This window comes from Megalops cyprinoides, chromosome 8 (assembly GCF_013368585.1).
Source record: "Megalops cyprinoides isolate fMegCyp1 chromosome 8, fMegCyp1.pri, whole genome shotgun sequence".
Lineage (NCBI taxonomy): Eukaryota > Metazoa > Chordata > Actinopteri > Elopiformes > Megalopidae > Megalops > Megalops cyprinoides.
Genome location: NC_050590.1, coordinates 14,696,630 through 14,711,132, shown reverse-complemented (window position 1 = coordinate 14,711,132; position 14,503 = coordinate 14,696,630). Strand labels below are relative to the sequence as shown.

Below are 14,503 nucleotides of genomic sequence, written 5' to 3'. Positions count from 1 at the left end.
GCTTTGAGTTACAGGGGTCTGACAGTGCTACCCACTGTCGCTTTCCTCCCCTTTTGAAACGCTCTTACAGAGCTCACAACGTGTCGCTCTTACAAAGTCATGCCTTTTTAAAGATGATCTTTAATTCATCACTTCCCTCAGTCACCCTAAAAGCTCAGGCAGCGGGGTTCTGTTTTAATTATGAGGAATGTCTCGCTGTGTCACTTCGCCAGTAATCAAGAGACTCAAAACAAGCTGCCACATCATCTCGCCACCCATCACCACCTGACACTCCACATACTGTAAGAACTTCAGGATTCCAATAACAGATTTCCACATACATACAAAGACCCAAATACCATGTGTTTCAATTGAGAGTAGCTTTCACACTTGTACCACAGTTGTCAGCTTCTCTGATCTTTAAAATGTTATCCTCAGCATTTTACCTTTTATCGTGTTTGGGGCACTTATTTACTGTATTTTCCACACTAAGGTCTACACAGTGTTGCATGTAAAATGCAAAATCAAACAAATGAATTCCCTTATTATAGTACATGATAAATCATATGCTCAATTCCATTGTGCTGCTTTCACTTGCTACTTTTAAGAATCTTTACACAATTTGACCATAATTATTCCATTAACTTACCAAAGGTGCTGGTAAATGTCCTATAGCATACAAGAACTGCAAGATAAGTGGAAGAGTACAAAGCAGATGTAGCCTTTTGCACTCAAAGAACTGCAAGACTGATCCCTAGGAAATCCATGTTACACGTAATGGTAAATCACCTAACCAGCTCAATAGCCCTCAATACGTAACCTTGGCTAACAGAAATCCAATGTTTCCATTTCAAAGCAATAAATATTTTGTGCTACTTGTGTTTGGTACAATCAATGATTTAACTCTCCATGACGTAACACTTTAAGAGAATCTGAAAGGGAATGATAGTCTTCAATAATGGACATTGCCTAACAGCTGAGAAAACAGAGGTGCAACACTGGAAAATGCTGGAAAATGCTAACCATTATTGTGAGAAACAAGTACACAAGAAACATCAGCATACCCTGTAGTTATTATTACCATCCTAAAAATATTTTTGTGCCCTGAGGTGCAATAGTCAGCTGTCAAAAAATACCAGATGGTGTTTTTACATTCACCATATGGCACACAGATGTGATTTGTATTAGCATAATGTGTGCTGCATTACAAGGAAAATAAAAACATTTCAATAATAACTTCGAACATCATATCCTTGGGTGGAAGGCATTTTAATGTTTCAGAAATATTTTAAAGTCTGAAATGATGCTCCTCTTCCAAGAGATATGTCTACAATTTATGAACCTTATCTTATCAAATTCAATATAAAACTAAATGGCACTTTAAATCAGTTGGAATTTCATTATCATAAAATTCCAAGTGACACTAGAGACAAACCAATGACAATAATTATTTTGTGCTATGCCCACACTGAATTTTCTTTTTAATTGAAAAAAGGTAGAAAGTGACAGGGTATATCAATTCAAATCTAACAAGCGAACTTTTGTGGTAATACCTACTCATATAACACCAGAGATTCCATAATTGTAAACATTTTAATACAGGCCTGATGCAAGCCTGTTTCAGAGACAGACATGTACAGGTTGAAAATAATTGGTATATAAGCTACTTTTCATAATTATAAACTAATTCACACCTTTCCCCCCAATCAGTATAACCTCAGTAATAATCTAAATGACTGACACAAATGGGATATGCAATTCAGACAAACCTTACTTAGAAAATGAAAAAGGCCTCAAATGATTATGCACTGAACACTCCCTCTGAAGTGTTTTTAATCACACTGACCTGTTGCACAACAGAAATGGACTGTGCACCACATCCCATCAAGACTCTAATTACAGTTCTTTGACACACTACAGCAAATAATTGCCATCTATTCATAGCTAGGTCTTTGAACATATTTGAGATCTGCCTTTTATACTGGAAACTAATTCAAATGAAAGAATTGACCAGTGAGTTCTGTATAACCATTTAATTTCTTCTTGGATGACAGAAAAATGAATGTGTCTACACAAAAAATAGAAATCAATAGACTACTAGCACTAGTAGCACTGAGTAGCATTAATTTTTCAGCACCTGTGCATTGACTAAAACAGTGCCAGCCACAGCACGTAAGAAACGGATTGCCTTCCTAGCTTATGACTCTCGTGTTCAAAAGTACACCTAATGAAAAACCTCATTTTATAAACTCCAGACAAAGTGTGACAGAATGCTGTCACTACAGTTGAGTATGCACTCTGACTGCCATACCAATGAGCCTGGCTCTTTGGTGTTGTGGTCAAAGCTGCAGTTTGGTACCCTGCAGACCCAGGTTCGAGGCCAGGTGGGGTAGCTGCTCTTGCCCTTTGCTACACCAGGATTAAGAAAGAGTTACTAAATCACAATCTGCAACAGGAGACACTCTCTGTGAGGACAGAGGTATAAATGCTTTAAAGCACTGTTTGTCCTTTTTTACATTCCAGTCTGCCATTGTGAACTACTGTAGCTTAGATGCATATGCACTAAACACAAATACACAAAGTTCAGTGAAGACAGCCTCACCAAGTTTTGCCTGCTCAGAGTATCTGTAATAGCAAACCAGCATTACAGATCCTGATGTTTCTTTTCCACATAGTGCTAACATCCTGTAAACTACAGCATCATTATATTATGCTGAACAATATCTGTAGGCATGATTGATTCAGTAAGATTACTTTTCTTCCCTCTCACTTTGATTCTAGTCATTAATGTGCACTAAAGATGAGTATTTCGTTCAGAGAGCACACTGGAGAAAAGGAATCAGAATTTTCTAAATTCAAAATTGTAATTAAAATCAAAATTGATTATAATTTTTTTTACACTCTAACAACATTTTGGAAGTTTTCCAGTCCGGATTTAGACCTCACCACAGTACGGCAACCGCTCTCCTGAAAGTGCTCAACGACCTTCTACTCTCCTGTGACAATGGCTGTATCTCTCTTCTTGTGCTACTAGACCTAAGTGCAGCCTTTGATACCATTGATCATTGTATCCTCCTTGACCGCCTCGAAAACCTGGTTGGCATAAGTGGACAGACCCTATCTTGGTTTAGGTCTTATCTATCAGAACGATATCAGTTTGTCTCCATCAACAACGAATCCTCCGCTCGTTCCAGAGTAAGATATGGTATACCTCAAGGATCTGTGCTTGGACCTCTGCTCTTCTCGTTATACATGTTGCCTCTTGCCGATATCATCCGTAAACATGACATTAATTTCCACTGTTACGCGGATGACACTCAGTTATACATATCAGTCAAACCCGATGTCCCTCTGAATATTTCAAACATGGAGGCCTGCCTAACAGATGTAAAGAATTGGATGGCCCGAAACTTTCTTCTCCTTAACCTGGACAAAACCGAAATATTGGTCATAGGTCAAAATTCAATCAGGAGCAAACTCACTCATTTTACACTGGACCTTGATGGTGTCTCCCTTGCCCCGAGTGCAGCCATCAAAGACCTTGGTGTTGTTATTGATCTCGAGCTCTCCTTTGAAACTCACATAACTAACACCTCTAGGACTGCCTTCTTCCATCTGAGAAATATTGCTAAAATCAGGAAAATCGTATCAATTAACGACGCTGAAAAACTAATCCATGCCTTTGTAACATCCAGATTAGACTACTGTAATGCCCTCTTGTCAGGATGTGCAAACGTCTCATTAAAACCCCTTCAGCTGGTGCAAAATGCAGCTGCTCGAATCTTAACTAAAACTAAACGCTTTGAGCACATCACCCCAGTTCTGGCTTCTCTCCATTGGCTACCTATTAAATACCGGATCATTTTTAAAATACTCTTACTCACATTTAAGGTTTTAAATGGGCTTGCCCCCCCTATCTTAAGGACCTTCTTCATCCATATCTTCCGCAGAGAGCCCTTCGCTCCCAAAATGCCGGGCTTCTCACCATTCCAAGAGTGGGCAAAACTACTGTAGGCGGTAGAGCCTTTTCCTATCAAGCCCCTCTCCTGTGGAACAGTTTGCCCTCTGAGATTCAGGGAACAGACTCTCTCTCCACCTTTAAGTCTAGGCTCAAAACATATCTATATAGTAAATCCTTCAGCTGAGGGACATGGCCTGGTGCTGGCGTGGATCATAGAGTCTCTGGTGGACTAAGTGGTCATTGCTTTCATGGAATGAAATCTGGTGTGATCTGGTGTTGACTGTCTTAGGGTCGCCCTCATGACTATGCCAGTCCCTTGCCTTCCGTCCCCTAGGTATGCTGCCATAATGTTAGCCTGCCGGGGTCTTTCCTTGTTGCACACCTTTTTCTCTGCCCCTCCTCTCCTGCCTCTCTGTTCTACATCCCTGCCATTCTTATCATCCACTAACCACTATTTTCTGTTTGCTTCCTATCCCTGCTCCGGGCTCCTGTCCGAAGCTGTAGCCCAAGCGTCTCATCCCGTTTTCCAGTCCTGCTACCTCGCTGCCCTGTCCATCAAAGCCAACTGCATTCCAAGACCCGGACATCCTAGGAGACATTCTTATAATCACTCTACTGTTAACTACTATTGTTTGTCAATCGCAAATGTCTTAAACTACATTGCATAATTTTGTCTCTAACTCTATCTGCCCAGTGCCGGCCAGAAGCAGATGGGCCCCCCCATGAGCCTGGTTCTGCTCAAGGTTTCTTCCTGATAGGGAGTTTTTCCTTGCCACTGTTGCCTTAGGCTTGCTCTCAGGGGGTCTCAGGCCTGGGAACAATGTAAAGCTGCTTTGTGACAACTTGTGACAAAAGCGCTATACAAATAAAAATGAATTGAATTGAATTGAATTGAATAAATTTTATTTGAAATGCTCCACAAATGCATTTAAATAAAAAAAAAACTTGCACTGATTTGTTTATGTTTTTTTTTTTTTTTGAGAAAGAGGGAACAGAGCTTATATGTAGGATTTGGTCTGGAAAAATATGCAAACAATAAAATGTAAATCTAATTTCCTTTTGAGAAGCAGATTTGCCACCAGCCAGCAGTCTCACAGCATGAGAGAAGCAATAATAATGAGATTATGTTCCTGACATTCTGTTTTATATTACACGCATGCACAGCATTTAATTTTCAGAGGAGATTCTGTGTAACAGAATGTAAGCCTCTATTTCACCAATGTGAAGCAGTGATGACTTGTCATTACAATGAGAGCCATTTGGAGAGTTTCTGTCAGTAACTATGTTGAAAACTTAACTGACCTGAGGATTGAATGGTTTTCCATCAGTTCTATGTCTCTGACATTATGAATGACTATGAAATACCTCTCTCTGTAAACCTTCCATATCTAAAGAGCAGATTCTATTCTAATTTTAAAAATACAACACTGTATTGACTGATGTCATCTTCATTTCTACTTGGTAGTTATGTCCATAGTAGGTTGTATTATCTGACAGCTATTGAAAAAGCAGACAGAAAGTAATCAGAGTCAGCTGCTGCTGCTACATCATTCAGGTCTTGTCACATATCACAATCTGGCATACTAACTGTTTGTAAATACAGGTAGTCCCTGTTTACAGTGATTTATGATTGACAAGATTTATAAAAAAAAAAAGCAATCACTTCCTAAAATAAAAACTCAAAATCCTGATTATGATAAGAGAGAGGCTGAGGAGAAAACAAGAGCAAGTTAAAGAGCTGGCCCACAATCTGTGCACAATCTTGCTCACCCTGTAGCCTAATGACCGTGATATGCAAGCTGCAGTCCTCTATGACCTGTCATTCCTTAAAGTCATGTAGTATGTGTCATGGTACTGAGTACTTATGCTGTATTTCCTGTGTAAGCATATTCAATGTAATTCAATGTATAAATATTAATGTAATCCTTAACCTTGCCTTTTTGTAAAAAAAAAATACCCTTACTTATAATATTGGACAACAGGATTCAGCATCTACCCATATTGATTACTACATTTACAGGAATGCACTGTCTTGTAAAAACAGGGACCGCCTGTACTGTTCTACCATTATTAACACTTTAAAAAGCATCTTGAGTCTTTGGACATTTAGCCTTCAGAAGGCGGACAGATTCCTGAGGACAGAGTTGTTCAACCTTATTAAGGACTGCACTAACCCACTGGTTAACTGGAAAGGTAAACTAAGGAGATTCCAGGAGAACACTGGGACTTTATGCCTGTCAAGTTGAGAGGGGCACATAGTTACAATGGAACAAACACTTTGTGGAGACCAAACTGTAATAATAAACAAACCTGTGGCTCAAAAACACATGCTATTCCTAACTGTATGTCCTTGATACCATGCCCTCTGTATGTATTGGGACAACTATCTCAAATTGGTATTTTTCTGTTAAATACACAAGAAGCTGAAATTGAGCTAAAACAAATTATTGTGAATCAGAATAATGAAGGTGACTTTTTATTTGTAGTTTTTTGGTATCATAATTAATCATTCTTTAAAGCCATATTTTGTGTTCATCCCCCAATTTAGGGGACAATTAAAGTAAATAAATGAAATGAAGTCAGTATTTAATTGCAAATGCCTTGCTTGTAATAACTGCATCTCAAGCTTCCATCCCATTGACATCATCAGTCTTTACTTGGTATGCTTTGTCAGGCTTTATATGCCTCTTTCAGTTGCTGCTTGTTGGTTAGGCTTTCTGCCTTCAGTATCCTTTTCAAAAAAGTGAAATGATTGCTCAATAGGATTCAGATCTGGTGATTGACTTTCTCAGTTCAAAATTTTCCACCTTTTCTTTCTGATGAACTCCTGTGTTTAGTGTGTAGTGGTGTTTTAAGTCACTGCCCTGCTGCATAATCAACTGCCACCCAATAGGCCTGATGCTGCGATCTTTAATTATACTACAAAGAACACTGAGACTGTTCTGGAACCAGCAATACATGCTCAAGCCATGATACTCCCTCCACCATGCTTTACTGGTGAAGTGGTGTGCTTATGGTCATGAGCTGTTCCTGGTGTTCTACATGCTTAAACCTTTCTTTAAGTTTGACAGATATTTATTTTGGTCTCAAATGTCCAAAGAGCTCCTGTGAGTCAGCTTGGTATTTCTTTGAAATTCCAAGTCTGTTGGCCTGTCTGCTCTTGCTGCTGAGGGGCTTACATGTTAGTGTAGCCCCTGCATTTGTACTCGTAAGGTCTTCTGTAGATTGTGGTACAGCATCTGCACACCCACACTCTGGAGGTTATTTTTATTTCTACAACAGTAAGTTTGGGTTTTATCGTCACACATTTTTCTGTCATCCGCTGCACTTGCTTTTTTTGGATATTATGTTCTTGGTCTATTAGCGAGTGCTCCACTGGTTTCCTTTTTCTTAAAGACATTCCAGGTTATTGATTTGGGTAATGCCAAAGAGTCTTACCAATTTCTCTGATGGTAATTTTCTTTCCTGTCACCTTCAAAACAGGCTTCTTTTCTGTCATAAAGTCCTCCAGACGTCATTTTGGTTTTTACTGACCAACTCAAGTGGAAGACTCGAAAAGTTGTTTTAAAACACCATAACCAAGTCTAGTCCAAGTCTAACAAGAAATACCTGAGCAATTATAAACACTTGTAGAGCCCAATACTTAAGATTATCTGAAATAAGGGGGGTAGAACACAAAAAGTGCTATTGTTCTATGATGGTAAAGCATGTATGAATAAAAAATACCCATTAGTAAATGGGGATACTTTCTGCTTTAGTCTCATATTCATCTTTTGAACTGACATGCAAATTTCTTGAGCGTATACATAAGAAATAATTTGACCTCTTGTGCCACTGCTTGCAGAGGGGACTGGCAATTGACAGTGATTATTATGATTTATTTTTATGAGGCAAACTTGTCATTCAGAATGTGTGGCTCTTTTATAGTTTTTACTTTTAAAAGTACAATTTCTCTAAATCATAGCAGCGAGACTGGTCTATGACAAAACAATAACATCCCTGCTGTTCTGAAATTTGCATTTGCATATCAAGTCATTCTTCCATAGAGTGTAGCTAAATCTGCATTTACCAGACACCTGCTTCTCCATTATGATAAAATCCTGAAAATTACAGGACCAATGGAGCTAATTAAATACCTTGGCACCTCTACAAAACATCTTGGATACATTACATTCTCAAGCAACCATACAATATGCAGCTGCTCCTCATCTGTATCACCTACGGACTGTGCCTTGAACTGGGAATAACAAACAGCATCATTCTGATTCACTTACCCCTCCCCTTCCTCACTGTAACAGCAGCATTTCAAATGTTTTTTCAAATATCAGATGCTTAAAATGCCACACAGGGAGAAATGCTGAATGTGTATTTACAGCGCCACCACTTGGTCACATCTTGCAGCTGAGAGTGCCAAGTTTGCTACTTTCAAAGAATTACTGATATGCCAGCAGAAGGCAGATTTCATCAATTAGTAAAATAATGGACAATCACCATTAATTATGAGGACCCTTCTGTTTGGATGTATGAAACTTAGGATGCTAAAAAATCTAAAAGAATAACAAGTGCATTCTTTACAGTTGAGTAACAGTGATCAGTCTGCACAAAATGTTGTAGTGTACACACTTTACCTGTTTCAGTGGCACAGCGTAGATATCAGTTTTAACCAGATTCCCCCTCTGCCTTTCCAAAGACTGATAGATGTGGCCTTCATCCGGGTCTGAAAGCACTTCTCTCTCTAACTCTTCCGCTTCATCATCATTGTACACTTCATCAGAATGCTCAGGAGAAGGCAAGCGGGGCCTACCAGCCATAGACCTGGACCACCTATCCCTGAAAAAACTCACGTGTTACTTTTATTTTTAAAGAATCACAGAGCTTGATTTGACATCATTTTTCAACTCTGCTACCGTAATGGCAAGACATTCAAAGATACATTCATTTGATGTCAGATTTAACATCATTACTTATATCATTTTCATCACATAATTTTTCCTGCCTGAATCTGCAGCATTTGAACCCACTTACCTTGTGTACTCTGCAGTGCTGGCATAAGGCTCCACAGCTGACCGGCTTTCAGACCGAGAGCATTCACTCTCTGAGTAAGACCTCTGTCTTGGTGGAGGGATGGCCACTGTGCGGCCAGTCAATGAGGAGGACAAAATGGCAGCTGCCAAAGCAGACCTAGGACATTTGGAGGCAGAGTCGATATATTAATTACATAAGTTAACGATCATAGTCACGTAATAGTGTTAAACAACAACTATAACTGATAACTTTGTTAACTCTGTCAGACAACAATCTATGTTAAAGAGCACTGGAAAAGCGGTTAGCTGTCTATTTCACATGAGTATCACCTTTGGCACTATGGTAGATCCATTGTGTTATTTTAACTTACGTGGATTATTAAGGCCCCGCTATTATGACAGGATGGAAAACATGAAACTTGTGAAAAGAAGAGAAGACATGGTATGTAGCAACAGTTACAGAGGGTGTATAAATATGAGGATACCTGGGTCGTTCTGGAGAGGGGTATGGGCTGCGAGGGGGAGGGGTGCGGGGAACGGCAGGCCTGGGAGCAATGGTGGCGGCAGGGATCAAGCCATGAGCTATGTGCTTCTAAATAAACCACGGAGAACCTCATCAGTGACAAGTTGCTAAAGAAAACGTGCCGCTGCTCTGCCAATGAGGTCCACATGAAAAATATCAAGATCAGGTCACAGACAGTGAGACATGGAGATTGAGAAAGTAACCTTATGTTTCAAAAAAGATGGAGATGAAGGATGGTGAAAACATCGACTAAATTAAATAAATTAGGAAGGGTTAAACTGTTTTAAACTTGAAACAAACGGGAAAAGACGTTAGACTAACTACATGCAGAGGAAACCTAGCTATCTAGCAAAAATAATAAAATTAATAAAAAGTAAAAAAAAAAAAAAAAAATGACGTGCGAATTGCTACTGTAACAGACTAGCTAGCAACAGCAAGCAAATCAAAATAGTTAGATGTCTAGGTACTCTAGCTATAGGTGCGGCATAACTGCTAACATGACCGATTTCGCCAGCTAGCTAAAAAAGAAAAAAAAAACAGCTGCTAATCGTGATAGGTAGACCATTACATTACTAACGCTCGCTAGCTACTGAAACTCTTGAGAAAGATCAAGTCATCGTGTAGACAGCGCGTTTATCGAAAACTCACAAATGCCATTTTGTCATTTCTTCTGAAGCTGAATTTAGACATCGTTGCAAAGTTCAAATCTTCTTGGAAAGCGCTCTGAAGTTAGCTTAACGCTACCGGATAACATTAGCTGAGGCAATTCTGCTTTAGTGCCACACTACCGTTAATGTCATTGAAAGGAAAACATACAGGCCTAAAATAAGGTTGAAAAGAAAACATATACCAGGCTAGTAAGATCAATTTTGTTTGATCTTTAAGGAGAAATAACCGACTCTTCAACTGATCTGGTCAAGTTGACAAGTAGTTGGGTGAGTAGCTAGACGCCACACATTACTGTCACCCTGCTATAACATTCAATGTAACTGGCTCATAGTGATGCAAGAGACCAATCAGTGCTTAGATTTTAGTCTCTTAGCAACGCCGTCCGTTTTGAAATACTCCTGTGTTGGCGCTATCCATTAATACTTCACTGAAAATACAGTAAGCGTATTGGCTAAAGCCAGTGATCTCTCAGCGCCGTATGGCCCGTATCATTGTCAGTAATATGTATTCCCTCCCAACGCCCAGCTGGTGTTCAAAGCACGTTTTCAACGTTACGAGTTAGCTAACTTGGAGTGCTAGCTAACTAACACGATTCATAAAGTCAACGAGCAAATCATATTGTACGTCGCTTTGGATAAAAGCGTCTGCTAAATAAATAAATGTAAATGTAAAATATTGTCCAGCCACAAGGAACCACTGACCTCTTATAGGATTCAAAAGCTAATTAAGGGATCCTTTATCTGTCCTGACTGTCTTAATACGGGTTGTAACTGTTACTAAAGTTACAAAGAAAGAGCATAATCGCAGACATTCTATTATGACCGCATATAAAATATTTCGCGTAGTCGTATCTGGTGTACTCATAAATAATGGAAATGGATAAATTAATCTGATGTCTTTGCCGTAAATCTAAGGTGTTAAAAAGGCTTGCATCTTAAAAACTTTTCTGAAGTAAATATTAGTCATAGTGCTCTGCATCAGTTACCAACTAAATAAATAAATAAATACATATTAAAAAAAAAAAAAATCAGAGCAATACAAAACAAAACAAAAAAACGTCCACCTAAATTATTTATCCGATCGATTTTAAATCTTTCCACTAGGGGGAGCGATAACACAATTATTCGTATGCTACCATTCCCGTGGGTGATGCATATTCTTATTGGACCTTTCACTTTTTAAAACGAGATGGTTATCAATGTGTGTATGGTTGTAAGAAGGAACATATAAATAATTTTTTTGTCGAAATTGAACAACATACCCACAAGCCCCAAAGATAATATAATAATGTTTGATCGCTGTAAGCAGTCTATGCTCTTGCTTTACAGTAACTGTTAGTCTGCAATAAGACATTTTATACGTCATTTAAAAGGATGATTGAAACCTATTATGCTGGGGGCAGTGAATAGCCTACTATACACTTCATTATACAATGGAAGTAATTGGAAATTTGGGAAATTGTGGAAAATTGTGGAAGAAACTGAAAAAAAAAAACCTCAGTTTTGAAGTGGAGCACCTACATCTCTGTAATGTGAGTCAAACCATACATCGGCACCTGTCTTTTAGCTTGTTGACAATATGAAGACTGCAATTCTAATTTTATTGTTACAGAATTATGTGGTAAAGGGAATCAACAATATTCCAAGAGTCATGGTGGTACTGTAGACTTGGTCCAGTGAACACTACTTACTAGCACTGTGCTTCAGCCTGGAGTGACCTCGGTGCCTGCTACCAACTCGATCGAAGCTTTGCAGTTAATTACACAGCTAATAAGTTGTACTCATTACTGCTGAAAAGGTGAGCCAGCAACAGGCAAACAAGACTGTACTGCTTCCTTTTCCAAGGTTTGTAGGCTGAAACAAGTAGGGCATTTTAAGGTAGTCTAGTCAGAATAGGAGACTAGGTCATCCTAAGCTATGTACAAACAACTGAGCCAGCAAGCCAGCCACTAAAGTGGTCTATTTGGATTTGAATACTGTGTGGGTTTCCACGTCACTGTGTGTACAAAGAATGAATATGTTCAAACCTGGAGAGAATGAAGACTGCACAGTATTTTATGTGGAAAAGGATTAATTAGTCCTAGGCTTGTTTAAGTCGTGTACATTTTTTTTCCTACATTTGTAGTCTTTAAGTTTTACATTTTGTAGTGGTTGAGGAAACAGCTTTCAGTCACAACAGCTGCTTCATATTTTTGGGTTATTTTTAACAGTTAAAGCTGGTGGGAAGATGTGGCACTTAAAACATTGGTGAGGATCAGACTTGGTTGTGGGGGTTGTGTCACCTGCAATTTCTTGGTAAAAGAAAAGAGTGGAGGTATAATGCTTTGTTCAGAGGGAGCGTGTAAAGAGTTGGTGGACCCCTGGTTTAGATCTCTGGAATGGATGAGATGAAGGCTGGTCTGGCAAAGACCCCTACTGTACAGTAAGTTTCACACTTGAATTAAGTCTCTATTCCACACAGTCACATGATGTGGACAGAGAGTGGTTCAGCTGCGTTAAACATTTCTCTAGCACTTCCTCAAAGATGTGGAAACTATGATGCAAAAAGGGACCCAAGGGTGGTTCTGTAAGAAAGTGAAATATTTTTGGCCATAAGGACCAAGAATGTACTGTGTAAATCAGCCTTATAAAAGTCACTGACTTGGTATGCGCTTGTATGCACCAACACTTTACCTGGAGATAGGTTCTCAAGTGATAATTTCTCAAAGGACAGAACAAGTTTGGAGGTTTCTTAATTTAAAATCTAAAGAGGCTTTCTGTGCATTTGCTCTTGAAGTAAATCCTTGGGAGGACAGATTTTTCTTGTTTTAGCAAATAGAGCTTTAAAAGAAAAAAACTAACATGATTTCTGCCCACTTGTTATCACTTTAAGTAATGAAGCCAGAAATGTGTGTGTTTTGTGCATTACAGTGCTGCAGCAGGGCTACCCAGAGAAGCATAGAAAGTCATGAGAGGTCACAGCAACTGCTCTACAGTGGCCATTTGGAGAGAGTTAAAGGTAGTGCTCCGTGCCAGATTCCGAGCCCTCTCACTATGCAGTGCGGTCCCAGACGCCAGCCGCTCTGACATCACCTCTGGCTCTGAGAATCCCTCTCTTTAATAATCTGACCACACTGTCCAGGCCACAATACGAAGAAGTGAAATCTGTGAGCAATTTAAAATCCATTAGGTTTCCACAGAATATACATATGCTGTTTTCACACTATTGGCATAATGTAACTTCGGAGTTCTTAGAGCAAGGGAGGATTTGTAGATGTGTATTTTTCATTTTTTTTCCCATGCACACTGAGGGAGGGAAATCCTCAGCTCTGTCTACAGCCTTGCTTAAGTGCATTTCCATCAAATGACTCAGATTGTACGTTTATATAAATGCAAAGAGGCTACAGAAAAAAAAACTCTGCCTGTCTATAAGCAGACATGTGCTTTTGATTTCACTTTGGCCCCCATTTACTGACCTGCTTTTTTGCTTTCCAGGCTGAGAATAAGCAAGTCAGCAGTCTTTCAGGGAAGGAAACAATCCTCAGTGGATTTGGTTGTTGGACTGAGACTTGGCAGTTTAAAACCTTACATCAGATAGAAGACAGAGCACAGTGATCTCAGATAGCACAATCATGCAGCTTAGTCTATGTCACATGACATTTTTAGCGTTACACAATGAGGGTGGTGCACTCAAGTTTCTCTGAGGAAAACAGGGCAGGGTTTTCTGTGGGAATTATTTTCACAGGTCAAAGCCAGAATATTCTACTATGTTTGAGAAACAAAACGAGAGTCATCATTAGCAACAGCTGAGACTTATTCCAGTATCCCTAACAGCAATGCTTCTTATGAGATGCTTCATGACAATCCTGCCAGCTCTCAGGGCTGAGAGGAGGATATACCAAAGGGTTTCAATTTCAAACTTGAAAGTATGATGTATTCACTGTACCCTCCTTGTCAAAGGAACAGAATGTGCGACACTACCTGCAGACCTGCGGTTTGGCCAGTTGCACAATGTTCTGGTTAGCACAATCCATTCCTCAGCCTGGTCACAGGATGACAGAATCAGGAGTTCAGCTCATCTCTTATAAATGATCATCGCGGGGAGCCCTGAGGAAATGGTTTATTCCACCTCATTCGTGAAGTTTTAAACTGGGCTAGTTTGTTTATTGGTTGTAAGCCAGGAAGCAGCACCTCCTATAGCAGTATCCTTCACTCATTCACTGACTGAGTCAGCAGCTACAAGAATTTTTAATGCTTGAATCACAGCCATGGTTAAGGGTCTGCAATTCCTCTGTCAAAAATTCTAAACTAAAATTGAAGGTTAGTATTGCAGAAGTCATTTGTTTCTCACTTCCTATGCGTAAAGCAT

The 14,503-nt window shown here is 39.4% G+C and overlaps 1 protein-coding gene across 1 annotated transcript in view; it reads right to left on the bottom strand.

The window, feature by feature from the left end:
• Positions 1-10,293, bottom strand: part of cep89 (centrosomal protein 89) — a 121,275-nt gene extending 110,982 nt beyond the window's left edge. The window contains exons 1-4 of the mRNA XM_036535666.1: positions 10,136-10,293; positions 9,450-9,556; positions 8,966-9,121; positions 8,569-8,770 (exon numbers count right to left, since the gene is read on the bottom strand). Coding sequence (XP_036391559.1) covers positions 8,569-8,770; positions 8,966-9,121; positions 9,450-9,556; positions 10,136-10,177 — 507 coding nt within the window. The 5' untranslated portion in view covers positions 10,178-10,293. The remainder of the gene's footprint in view (positions 1-8,568; positions 8,771-8,965; positions 9,122-9,449; positions 9,557-10,135) is intronic.
• Between the last annotated feature and the right edge of the window lie 4,210 nt (positions 10,294-14,503).